Source organism: Salmo salar, chromosome 27 (genome assembly GCF_965601325.2).
Source record: "Salmo salar chromosome 27, fSalSal1, whole genome shotgun sequence".
In the NCBI taxonomy this organism is placed as follows: domain Eukaryota; kingdom Metazoa; phylum Chordata; class Actinopteri; order Salmoniformes; family Salmonidae; genus Salmo; species Salmo salar.
In genome coordinates, this window is record NC_138317.1 from 30880025 (window position 1) to 30894676 (window position 14652).

At 40.5% G+C, this 14652-nt stretch overlaps 1 protein-coding gene across 1 annotated transcript; it reads left to right on the top strand.

Moving 5' to 3' along the window:
- Positions 1-8146: 8146 nt before the first annotated feature.
- LOC106588852 (homeobox protein XHOX-3) lies at positions 8147-13774 on the top strand. Its single transcript, XM_014178329.3, has 3 exons — positions 8147-8803; positions 9858-10093; positions 11988-13774. Exons 1-3 carry the CDS (start codon positions 8431-8433, stop codon positions 12513-12515), a joined length of 1137 nt encoding a protein of 378 aa, XP_014033804.1. The 5' UTR covers positions 8147-8430; the 3' UTR covers positions 12516-13774.
- Positions 13775-14652: the final 878 nt, after the last annotated feature.

The following is a 14652-nucleotide window of genomic DNA, read 5'->3' on the forward strand; positions in this document are numbered from 1 at the left end:
GCGTCACGGTTTTCCACGCTACCGATGACATTGTGGTAAAACATACCGTCGGCTACTGAATTGTGTTTTCGGTTTAATGGAGTGATGTAGGTTTCAGTGGCTCGTTAATCTCTTCGTTATACGGAAATGCAGTGCGTGTGAGAAGACCAGTTAGCGGTAACAAATAGAGCCGCGATGAGCGAGAGAAGAGATCTCCAGCTCGAGCCACCTTGCACTCTCTAGACATATTTCCGGGCGCGTTTCAAGGTCAAAGCATTAAAAGCTCTGGTGGCTGCGTCATCCAGTTTCAAGGCCAAGTTGAAGCCGGGATGGTGGAGGTGCTAGGATAGCAGAACACGTATTCTTCCATTGGTTTATCCTCTTTACTAACAATCCTAACCAAATCCATTGAAATTGAACGTGTTTGATTTGTTTTGCCCTGGTGGGTATTGATGGAATAGCGCAGTCTCGTTCAAAACGAAAATACTGAGACAGTAGGGTTGCAGGGTTTCACAGGGTTTTATCGCGCACTGCGCAGACTCCATGGTCAAGTTCACTTTAGGCCCGCTTGTAAAACCGAGAGGGGCGCAATCTGCAATGTCTGCTGAGAGGGCCGCTTCTTTTTAATCGCGGTGTATAAGACACTATAGCAAACACCAGAGCAAAACCACAACACGCTGTGTCCCGTTTTCCTTTCGGTTCTTGCACTTATGTTGCCCACCTATATGGAGAACAGACATGTATTTGGATATAACCAACAATGAACGAGTCGTACTAACCCATCCGTTGTCCTCCCAGTCCCATTATCTAAAACACATACAATAAAGTGCCACTACTGTAAACGAACAAGGTCATCTTTGAATTGCGCAAAAGAGCATTGTAAGTGTTAGCCTATCTGCTGACAGATCACAAGATAGTATCTGTCTTGACTGCAAAGTTGCATAACTCCTCACAGGTAACACAGGGGCTATCTTGTATCCTATAGCACAAAGAGTGGCAAACAAGGATATCCCAAGAGGGCATGAGATATGCCTATATGAAAAAGAGGAGGTAGGGTGAATTCAGAAAGATTGGGACATCATAACAGTTTACTCCTGATGTGTTAATTTCTTGGTCTGGCAAGAGACAATTAAAGCTATTGTTAAAGCCCTTGCAGAGAAACCACATTACTTAGTTGGTGTGACATCATAGGGGTGGGCAGAGCAAGCTTCAAACAGGAAGCTCACCACCCGAAGCACATGGTATGATCAGTGACATAGCTTTTATTCTGTTTTGATGTTAAGGTTATAAAACTGTCATAAATGATGCACAGTGCCACATTGTGATGTAAATGTGCATACTATGTAGTGGTGCATCAAAATAAATAAAACAAGTTGACAATTTTATGTTTCAATTTTATAAATCTGTATTTTTGTTGTTGTCCCGCTTTACCAACCATAGCTAGCTAAAATAGGACAGCTTGGAGTAGCTAAAGTGGGACAATCTGATAGGCTTTTCCAATGGAGGAAAGATATCCAGTCTACATTAGGGACCCCTGTACTTAGGTTAGGCAGGGCTCTGCTTCTTGTAATGCTATATCCTGTTCATTGTTTTATTGTAGTACTGTTATTTGTACTGTTATATGACTGAATTTAAAAAAAGTGGGACACTTTTTGCATTTCTGTCTTCTGTAACCTCTTCAGACATCTATCTATCCAACATATTAGCCCAACACATGATACATTTCTGAAACCCATTGGGGTATAATTAGGACTATAATAATAGTGTCCCATTTATCTAACCAGGGAGGAAGAGGTGAAGCGAGAGGTACAACTGAGGCCAAAATCTGTCTTCTACAGTTTTTGTATGGAGGTCAATGAGAGAGTGTCGAATTTGGATAACAATAAATTGAATGGCTTATTTGCTATGTGTTGCTTATTTGATTGAATAGAAGATTCGTAATTATTAGGTTGTTAGAAGTGCACTGATATAAGTGAGACACCTAAGATCCCGGCAACTTTTAGAAAAAACACTTTATATCGGAGTTGTGGCTAGTTCTCACTAGTTACCACAGCCACAAAGTCGTAAACCCCGTCTTTCTAAAATGTCGCTCCTTAAAATGTGTTTTTAAAGCTAACCCTAACCTTAACCACACTGCTAACATTATGCCTAACCCTAACCTTAAATTGAAACAAAAAAGCAAATGATTGTTTTCATACATTTTTATGATATAACCAATTCTGACTTTGTGACTGTGGTAACTAGTGGAGTCCGTTGGTCACACGAGTATGTGTCTTCTCATTGGCTAGAATGGTCCCACCTGATCTTGCCTTGCATGTTTAAGACGTTTATTTTCATTGTTAGAGCCGCCACTAGAGTATTAGTGCCTTGTTTCCCAAAAGCACAAATGGGTGTGTCATGCCTCCTGTGTGTGTGAGTGTGATTAGGAGACATCTTGAGGATTTCAGAGATGTATCATTTGTTGGGCTAATATGTTGGATAGATGTCTGAAGAGGTTACAGAAGACCGAAATGCAAATTGGGTCCCACTTATACCGAATTCACCCTAGGGATTCATTGAAAATAAAACACGACTATCAATTTAAAAATGTATATTTGCAAGGATTCTCTATATTAGATGTTTAATATACCCGATGCAACCTGAAGAAAATGAATTACAAAACGTGTAGCAGCCTAACTAATATACAAGAAATGGAAACCTGTGATGTAGGTCTACTCGAAATTTGCAAAAAAGTATTTCACGAAATGTCCGTCTACTTGGTATATAGAAACAAATACAGATCAATGGAATTGCCTTTTAAATAGGCGTTACAGTACAAAAAAAAATGCATTTGTATTTCACCCCACACAAAGGATTATGCTAATACATATTTAATGTATAACGAGTTTATATGGTTTTAAAAACTCAAAATGATCTTGCAAAACTCGAAGAGAGGCAGAAATAGAAACCTAAAAGATACTTAGTGATTATGCCACAGGGGGTATCACCAGATCAGAGATTCAGAATAAAACACGTGATAACCAGCTATGTAGCTAGGAACTATGGAGTAGCCTAGTATGCTTTACTGCCAAAATACACAGAGGGTTTACATTTAGCTGTGATTGTGGGTATGTCTACTTCAAATATTTAGCCTTGGGCTATAAAATAACGTTCAGTGTTCTCAGACAAGTCGGTATATTTCCATGAACCCAGATGAATGGAGGGGAAACAGTTGAATGAGAGTGGAACCTAGCATATGGCCTAGCCAACAGATGTTTTTGGAATGGAAACGTTGTGATTTTCCGGTTTACACAGTATTAAATGCAATCCGTTTTAAATGATCAATGCATCCAATAGTATGAATACAAGGGGGGCATTATAAGCAGGCCTAGACCCCCGTGGTACAGTGGTCAGCATTAATTAGTATTGTAGTTAGTTACTCATTATTACACCTATGGCAGCAGATTAACCCTAAACTTCACCCCAACATGCATCATGGTGTGGAAGTCATTCTTAATCTGGACAAGTACTTGTAATGATTATTTACACAGTAGGACTAACGGCAATATTCTTAAGTGTTAACAAAATCCAAGCAAGACAGTTTGAAGAAATAAGTCATTTTGGTATCAATTAATGCAATATTATGAATACAACAACGCTCAATGGAATATAGGCTATATATTATGCATATACAGCATATATAGGGTATAGCCTATAACGCAAAGTTTCTCAAACCACCCACAATAGTTTAAAACATAGTAGGCTATGTCTCGTTGATAACTCAAACTTGAAAACATCGAGGAACTTACATACTTTCAGTAGTGTTGGTTGATCCAGGTAGCCAGGTCCCTATCTCTGAACATAGGCTTAAGGAATATAACTCCCCTCTCCGTCTCTCTCCCAACCGTGGAATTGTATCTGCTGAAGTAAAAAGCGAAATATTAGTTAGGTTCTAATGATACATTTTATTACTATGGTTCCGATTGTGACTGGGTGGATCGGACACGTCATAAACGTTTATGTCTCTAGCGCTTGTCTTGACCTACCTACCTACCTACCTACCTGCCTGCCTGCCTGCCTGCCTGCCTGCCTGCCTGCCTGCCTGCCTGCCTGCCTGCCTGCCTGCCTATCTATCTATCTATCTATCTATCTATCTATCTATCTATCTATCTATCTATCTATCTATCTATCTATCTATCTATCTATCTATCTATCTATCTATCTATCTATCTATCTATCTATCTATCTATCTATCTATCTATCTATCTATCTATCTATCTATCTATCTATCTATCTATCTATCTATCTATCTATCTATCTATCTAGCATGGACAACGTCCTCAATGATAACTTCTCATGGAGGGACAATAACATAACATAATTTTCTCCACGTTCTCATTTTCATTTCAAGAACTTCCATTTTATCACACAGGTGGAATAATTGTATGGTAGCCTACTAGGGCTTAAAATGATTGAAGTGGCATAGCCTTCATTTCTTACAAAATGAAAAGACAGGCAGAAATAGAAATCTAAAAGATAGAATTGCCTGTTTGCAGAACTGCTTTTTAGTACAGAAGATTCAAAATTCTTGTGCAAAAAGTTCCTGCTTTTGCCAGACAGAGCATCATCAGATGGGAGATAAAGAAAACAACAATTCCTATGCAACTCTAAATGGACCTATGGGGAAAGAGAGTAGCCTATGATTAGACAATGGAATGAGAGTATAATCCAATCCGAAACGTGTTTAGTTTTAACAATATAATGTAGTGTATTTCAGATGGATACAGAGGATCGCGAGATAAAAGTTGCAGACCTTAAAAACGGAATGTAATATCCTTACAGAACCAGCTCAAACACCTTTACTGTGAACTGTGATTGTAAGCGGAGAGTAGAGGGAGTGAGAGCTAGAGAAGAAAAGGAAGGCAGAGGGAGGAGGGGGGAGATGGGCCAGTGTGCACTGTGAGAGAGGAATTTCACTCGGTCAGTCGCCCCCCTAAGAATCCGTGAGGGCTCCTGTGCCTTCCTATTTTTCAACAGGCGAGGGCGCACGAGGACAGCAATGGCTGCGCGAGACTGCTTGGTGGCATCCCCTTGTCACGACGACCCTTGACGTCATCCTAGTCCCCAGTACACTGATACTGTGTATGAACTGTAGGACATGTAATATGAGTCAATGCACCTATTCTACAGACATGTTTGCTGCCCCATCCCTAACCTGCTCAGTCTAACAGTGGAATCAGAGGAGTGGAGAAAGAATGATTAGCACTTGTACACTCCGCATCAGGAATTGAAAAGCATTGCATTGGTGTAAGCACCATGTTTTATCCATGATGGTTATTGTTGTGCAAGTGCACTTTGGTAGACGTTTGGAGAATAGGGACTCACCTTTCCATACTTCATCTCCGTCAATGAGGTAATAACAACTTGATCTGGATGTTTATATTTAGCCTATTCATAGAAATACTATTATATTAAATGAGGTATCATAATCCCTAATTATATGAGCCCATCCTTCAATAGTATCGAGAAAGAATACTGAGGATGCTATGCGTAATGCGTGACGCATAAGCAGAAAACAAACAGCCAGAGAGTTGTAATGGGCCCCATTACGATTCCAGGGCTCAACTTAAAACACCGTGAAATCTTTAAAGTGGTAATATCAAGTTCAACCTTCCCCAAAGGCCATAGCCTTAATAAAAGCCTTGTCCTTTATCACTGTGTTTAGTGACTTTTTACTGCGCTAGAGTACATAGATCAAAGAGAGGTTGGGAGACGTCCCGCATACAGAAAACATGCACGGCGTTGCCTTTATCTGCGCGTGCGCAATCCCCCATAGAACACATGCGTGTGTGCGCATAGAATGTCAGAAATATTTTTGTTTTTGTTTTACTCGGGAGACATGGCTGCACAAGAAAAGAAAATAAAATTCACAATAATCAAATGGTTGACTAGTCCATTAATGTGTAGCCCTCTAATATTTCTGAAGTTACAGATGTTTGTGACATGCTTATTTTGTATTTTCTAAAGTTTCACCCTTTATGTTCAAATAATGCCTAGCCATAATGAAGGCTATAGTACACCTGGTAAAACTATGCAATTACAGTAAAACAATGCTTCCTAAATTATAGGCCTTGGGTTGTAATCAAAATTCTTCCTGTAGCCCAACCTGGTCTCACAGTATTTCGTATTATTCTGTACTTAAATCCGAGAGATACCGGATTTAGTATGATATATTAAGTTTGGTATGGTATGTGTTCATTTCTGGATGTCCATCACCCATTTCGTATGATATGTTATGAATTACAATTCGTATTATAAGTTAAGAATTAGAAAAACTTACAATATGTTACGAATTTGCAAAAAGTACTATATGTTACGAATTTGTATAATATCTTCTAGCTAGGTGGCTAGGCGGCTAACATTAGCTAGCTGGCTAAAGTTATCTAGGCTAGGGTTTAGGGTAGGGGTTAAGGTTAAGGTTAGGGGAAGGCTTAGCTCAAATGGTTAAGGTTAGGGGAATAATTGGCTAACATGCTAAGTAGTCGCAAAGTAGATAAAAGTAGTAAGTAGTATAAAAGTTGCATATTAGGAAAAATGTGAAAGTTGTCCATGACAACATTCAAACCCACAGCCTTTGGGTTGTTAGATGTTTGCATTATACGCCCACCCATCCACCCACCCTGACCAACCACCCTACTTTCGTTTTCGCCTTAAGCAACCATCTAGGTAACCATACCAAGTAACATATACTAATTTTAGTGTCCCGGATTTACATTTCTATGTTACCTCTAGTCTATGAGACCAGGCTGTGTAGCCCCATGTTGTTGGTTGTTCAGACTAATATGTCAAATGGTAGGTAATCTTAACTCTGGCCACCAGGACTTGACCTCTGAGCACTTTACTTGACACCACTTTAGAGGAGGGGGTGAGAGATGGAGAGGGGGGGTGGAGAGTGATAGGACGGGCCATTGAGATGTGACGAAGATTGCGTGTTCCGTTCCAATTACGCAGGGTGCTACGGACACTTGGACAGGCCACTAAAGAGTGGACATCTCCATTTCATTTCATTAGACGCTTCGAGGCGCGCATGAAGCATGTTATTCCAAATGGAACATGTTTTAAACACCTCTATTAAGCACCACTGAGAATAGATCTGATTTAACTTCCCTTTGGAATTGAATTCTCAGGGACAATGTATTATAACAACGTGATTATTTTGTTATAAGATCTTCCTATGCATTGGTGGCTACGACGGTTTTGATTGTTACGCTTTCCGATGCTTTTGATTGTAATACTTGCAACGCTTTCCTTTAAACTGAATAACTTGGCAAATACATTAATATGGTCTTCATTCTGTCCAGTGCAGTTTACTGCAATCAGATTTTCAATTGAATAGCAGGCCTTATATTGTCATGCATTGTTCTTCACATTAGATGTTTGAAAAGCACAGAGTTTTGTTTTAGACAAGCCATACGTTTTGTATGCTGACGACTTCAGATTTACTCACACATACAGTACTTCATGACACAATTAAGGGGAGCCTTTGCACGTTGCAACAAACCTTACCATACTGTCATATTGTGCTCCTATTGTGGATTACAAATATCACAATGCTAAACCAATTAGCTTCAAATACACACTATAATATTTCCCCCAAATTTTTTTGTGTGGGCTATTTGATGACCACGTCACAACAAACAACGCAAATCATTTTCCCCTTGTCATGTAAATAGTGGGATAATAATATGGATTATTTCATGGCATCACATTACACATAACCTGGTGTCCTATAAATTAGTGAATAATTATTTATCATTATAATTGACATCAATGTTGTTCATCATTTTAGTAACTGAGTACCTCTTAAGAATGACCTTTAGAACGTTTTAAAAATATATATAATTGAAATCTTGAAGATTTTTCAGAATTCATCGTTACGAACGGTTTTGTTTCCTTGTGGAAATTGAAGATTGGAGAACATTGACGTTCAGAGGACTATATATACTCTTTATACCTGCACAAAATCATTTGCTCGTTAGCTCATGTGGTGATAATGTGCTTGTAGCCAACACTCCTGTCCAAAGCTGCTTGTCTTCCCTATTATCTCTCATCCCGCGGTTGTGATTGCTCGTTCTCTGTTTATCCACATCCAATCGATGCGTGGCGTCATCAGGGGTGCCATTATGACGACTGCCCTATTAAGAATGACAGCTCGAGAGAAAGAGAACGCAATGGTGATCCCTCCCAGGGCTTGTGCCGCACTCTGAAGCTCTCGCCTCGCAGGATCAGAACGTACATCCCCCTCTCTTCTCTTCTCTCATTTCAATCAATTCCTCTACTCTTTTTTTCTCCACTCTCACGACTGAATCCCCTCGCCATCCGTAGCCTGCAGTGTCACAGACAGCTTGGTTCTCTCCATAGTGATTTGGCGCCCGTTCATTCCACGCGCGTTCGTTCGTTCGTTCGTCGGTAATGGAAAACAGAAAGGAGATGGTGATGCTCGCGGAGGGAGGTCAACTTGGCACCGTGGTTGGCAAGACGGGCTCTAATTTCTCGGAAGCAGTTGGAAGCCCCGCGCAAGAACCGCAAGGAAAGACGGTCCACAGGACCTGCCTGAGCCCGGGTTCTGCACCCTACTCGCGAGACAGAGCGGACGAGGAGGTGGAGGGCGCACAGGGACGCGTGTGCGCTGATGTAAGGCCGGTTGGCATGTCCTCTTCTACCGAGAGACGCCGGATAGATCACACCAACAAAGAAATCAGCAGCTCGGACACTGAGTCAGACTTCTATGAGGAAATTGATGTGAGCTGCACGCCAGAAAGCATGGACTACCCCAATGGGAAAGGTAATGAAAAAAACGGCATGACACTATTCATTTCGTTTTCTTCAACACATTGCATGGATGTGATTTTGAAGGTGGGAAAATGTAAATTATTGAATGCAATCGATGTGACGGTGTAAACATGGTCTACAATCGATTCCTAGTAGCCTATTTCTGTGCATGCAGCGTCCAGAATGAAAAAAGTCAATTATGGCGTAACATATGCAAGATATTCCGTACGATTGAATTATGGATAGGGAGTGACCATTTACTGAACATATTTGTTGTTTTTATTACAACGTTCATTTGGAATGAATGAATTTCTCTATAGATTGTTACATCCACACTCATGAGAGATCTCAGCTTGTTATTGGGTTACACCCCCTTAGCTAGGGTTTTAACCACAGTGTCACTTTTAAAACGAGTCGCCCCGGCGCCAGAAACCCTGTAGCAAATGAACCAATTTGCACGCATACTGCCAGTAGAGATTTTAAGTAAACAAACCACAAATAAAAATGGCAGACCCCAAAACACTAAATGACCTTATTAATCCGTTGGTAGACTGATTGGAATTATCTAGGGACCAAACCCCGGGAGAAGTGACATCAAACTGGTCATGTCTTTATGAAAAATAGGCTCCAAATGAATTGTCTAATGCTTACCATATGCATTTTGAGGTCGTGCTTTCAAATTAATGGGAAGAAATAGCCTACATGTTGATCGAATGATTATATATGCTATTCTCTTCACATTAAATCGGGTTCTGCATAAAATATAACTATCACAATGATGGATTAATATAATTATATCTTCTGCAGTTAGCTATGGTATTCATTCATCTGGATTATTTTCATTTATGATGAGATGCATTTTAGCTAGTTGTGGTGCTCTGCTTTCGATTTTTGTCAACCTCAGTCAAACGAAAAATAAAGGCTGCAGTGACAATTATACAAAAACTAAAATAACAAAAGAAAACCTGTACAACACTTAATTGTAGGATACTATTGTCATCAAATGTACCTTTACTTTAGGCTATTCTATAAGTAATAATCTGATTAATGTTTTAAACCCATTCCAGGTCGAAACGGGGATTCCCCCTGCCACCCGAGTGACAGCGGCATGGATCTTGGTAAGATGGGTTCGGGACAGGGCTCGCTGTCCTACGGGGCCGACGCGATGCGACGGTACCGGACAGCATTCACTCGGGAGCAAATCGGCCGGTTGGAGAAGGAATTCTACCGGGAGAATTACGTGTCCAGGCCGAGGAGATGCGAACTGGCGGCTTCACTAAATTTACCAGAGACCACAATCAAGGTAAAATAAGGCTCTTCGGCTTTAATAGTAACCTATTTCAACATCATAACGTTTCTCTACAACATATAAGCCTATTGCCAATATAACACATTTGGCATAGAAAGGACATATCTTAGTTGCAAATCTAAAAAGAAAATATGAGTTCACCTGAAATCATATCAGACAAATCGAGGGCTAGGCTACTCAGCCTATTTATTTTTTATTTTACCTTTATTTAACTAGGCAAGTCAGTTAAGAACAAATTCTTATTTTCATTGACGGCCTAGGAACAGTGGGTTAACTGCCTTGTTCAGGGACAGAACGACAGATTTGTACCTTGTCAGCTCGGGGATTCGAACTTGCAACCTTTCGGTTACTAGTCCAACGCTCTAACCACTATATTTATTTGGGTTCTCAAAACAATACAGTAAATGCAATTTCACGGGCAATATTTACCTAAATGAAACGTTAATTCATTGTGTTAATGATTAAACAGAAAACATTTGAGGGGCGAGCTTATGTATCCATTAATGAGCTGGAATTTGCATAGGCCTATACTATATATATATATATATATATATATATATATATATATATATACACTGAGCACATAGGCCTATAGTATATATATATACATATATACACTGAGCACATAGGGCTATAGTATATATATACATATATACACTGAGCACATAGGCCTATAGTATATATATATATATATATATATATATATACACTGAGCACATAGGCCTATAGTATATATATATATATATATATATATATATATATATATATATATATATATATATATATATATATATATATATACACTATAGTATATACATATATACACTGAGCACATAGGGCTATAGTATATATATACATATATACACTGAGCACATAGGCCTATAGTATATATATATATATATATATATACACTGAGCACATAGGCCTATAGTATATATATATACATATATACACTGAGCACATAGGGCTATAGTATATATATACATATATACACTGAGCACATAGGCCTATAGTATATATATATATATACACTGAGCACATAGGCCTATAGTATATATATATATATATATATATATATATATATATATATATATATATGATACACACACACACTGAGCACATAGGCCTATAGTATATATATATATATATATATATATATATATATATATATATATATATATATATACACACACTGAGCTTACAAAACATTAAGAAACACCTTTCTAATATTTAGTTGCACCCCCTTTTGCATTCAGAACAGCCTCTATTCGTCGGGGCATGGACTCTACAAGGTGTCAAGCGTTCCACAGGGATGCTGGCCCATGTTGACTCCAATGCTTCCCACAGTTGGTTCAAGTTGGCTGGATGTCCTTTGGGCGGTCAGACATTCTTGATACACACAGGAAACTGTTGAGAGTGAAAACCCCTGCAGCGTTGCAGTTCTTGACACACTCAAACCCGTGCACCTGCCTGCCACCTATTACCATACCCCGTTCAAAGGCACTTAAATATTTTGTCTTGCCCATTCACCCTCAATGTCACACATACACAATCCATGTCTCAATGGTCTCAAGGCTTAAAAATCCTTCTTTATCATGTCTCCTCCCCTTCATCTACACTAACTGAAGCGGATTTAACAGGTGACATCAATTAGGGATCTTAGCTTTTTCCCCTGGATTCACCTGGTCAGTGTAGGTCATGGAAAGAGCAGGTGTTCCTAATGTTTTGTACACTCAGTGTAGGTCTGCCCCACTGCTCTCTAACTGTAAGGCCATTTGGAACCGTTGGGTAAACGTACAAAAACAGCTGTAAATCTGTTATCTGTCTCATCACAGACGTATGAAGGTTCATATTTTACCACGCCTGTCTGTATGTTTGTGTTCCATAGGTGTGGTTCCAGAACCGCCGAATGAAGGACAAGCGGCAGCGTCTGGCCATGACGTGGCCTCACCCCGCCGACCCCGCCTTCTACACCTACATGATGAACCACGCGGCCGCCACCGGAAATCTCGGTTACTCCTTCCCGTCCCACCTGCCATTACCGTATTACTCCCACCTTGGGGTCGGAGCCGGCTCGGCCTCCTCCGCCACCCCATTCTCCAACCCACTCAGGTCCCTCGACAGTTTCCGGATGTTGTCTCATCCCTACCAGAGGCCGGAGCTGCTGTGTGCGTTCAGGCACCCTTCCCTGTACCCCAGCCCGGCCCACAGCCTCGGTCCCGGGGGGAGCCCCTGTTCCTGCCTCGCCTGTCACTCCGCTCAAACAAACGGCTTTCCACAGAGGCCCACCGGGTCAGACTTCCCGTGCTCCCCAACGAGCAGGACTGACGCGTTTCTGACGTTTACACCGTCGGTGCTGAGCAAGTCCTCGCCGGTGACTTTGGACCAGAGAGAGGAGGTGCCATTGACCAGATAAAACCAAGAGAGCACAGCCATATGTGTTCATTGGACTGAGTCAATGAAGCGCAGAAGAGGGCCATACGCTTTTACCATGATGAGCTTTTATCAAACTTAAAGAAAACACATGAACAAGACTCAAACAGCATGAATAGAACGCTCGTGTGGAGCAGACTCCATACCCGCAGCAGCATAAACGACAGGTACTGCAGCGCGTGCTGTTACATACACCTGCCACATAACAAAAAGGAGAGATGAGCGAGCTCGGAGTGCAGAGAATAGCCTACCCAGTTTTAAAGCTATATGTTTTCAAGCACCAACGCGATGATCTCACACATCACGCTATCCACAACCCCATGCAGACCATCAAATATTCAGAGATCGTACAAAAAAACACATTTGATTTATCTAAGATTAATTTGGTGCGAGGAAAGAGAGAGCCCAGGCGGACTGGGAATTACAGACAAACGTTTATCTCCGTGATGGATGGTGTTAACGGTTTATCATTATTTGTAGTCTCTTCACATGTCCAAATTGACCTACATATATGGGTAGGCTAGTTACACTAGAATGATGATTTCCATCTTCTTTTTTTAACAAGGGAATTTGTTAACAGACTGCACCGTCTCATTATGGCTCCCTCTCTCTGCTCGAGTGTCCCTTTTTTGAAGGTCTGGGGCGGAAATGTGCAGATGCTGGTAAAATTAGTAAGTGATGTATATGTACGTGGCAGATGAATTTTGAGTGTTGAATTAATGATAATACCGGCCGCGCGCGGAGACCGGGAGGGATCGTTTCTGCCAAACCGTAACAAGGCGCCAGGGGAACGGATTAGCTCGCTTTGGCTTGACGGGGGAAGAGAGAGAGACAAGCCATTGGACAATCACACCAGGCAAATTAGGCCGAGTTCGCTCTAGCTGCCCATCTCACCCATATACCCTCGACTGAACACTAGCCACCAGCTCTCTCCCCCATTCTATTTTACCCTCAGCCAATGTTCAGAAGACCGAATGCTTGGATAAATGCATTTATAACGACTGATTCTGATACTATAAGCCTTATATTTATTATACTCATTCTAAAATAGTTTGAGGAAATTGCTATTATTTCTTTGTTTCCATGTATCGCTTTGCACTGTTACTGGCATAGTATTTCATCGAAATAACCCTGTCGTGTTTTAGGGAAATTGTTGCAAAAAGGCTCAAGAGAGCGAATTCACTCTCTGGTAATTTTTGCTGAATATATTGTTGGATTGTTCTGGACTTCAAATTTGCAATAAACAGCATTTCAAACAACAAAATCAATCGAATGTTTTATTCTACAACTCACGGAATAGGCATTCTAAGTTTTCATTGCAGCCTGGGCATCAAGGGAAGGTCTACATGTAGAATCGTAATCTAAATCAAATCAAAACAATGATATTCCAAAATGTTATTCATATTCTATTGATATAGAACCAATTAATTGCACATTGTTAGGCCTAAAATAATATAAGTAGGCCTATGTAACTTCCTAGCAATGTATTTACTTGTAGGACTATTATAGACAAATGCCATAGAACAATAGAATATAAAATAGGTCTAAGGTCCAGGGCATTGTCATTGCATATTGCTCCTGAGGAGAGCAGTAATTTGACTGAAGTGGTCGGTGTCAAAACACAGAATTGCTGGGCGTCGCCTTGTGATGGGCGCGCGAGAGGATATAACAGCTAAGCGGTCCCCGGGATCCGTTAAGGCCAGTCATTATTTTCTCTCCCGCCGGTTAATAGACAACGGCAGAATTTGTTGTCTCGAGAAGACATTGGAAAGCTAAAAGATCGATGATCTAACTGGCCCCACCAATCAGCGCGAGCTTAATTTGTTGCATTTGACGCATAATTGAGGCGCAGGCTCTCCGTAAACGAGATATTTCTGTATATAATGGAACACTAGAAACAGGCTGTAGCACCACGAGCTCAGGGGCTTTTAATAGGTGTTTAAATTGTCGAGAGGGTAGATTAAAAGTTATTTCAGCAAATTAGTAGTGCAAATGTGTGACATTTAATTCGAGGATTGATAAAAGCATTCCAACATGAAATGTGAAATTCCAATATTCAATGCTCTTATAAAACGCAGTAACAAATTATCTATATAGGCCTAACTATGTATTGAGGGTAA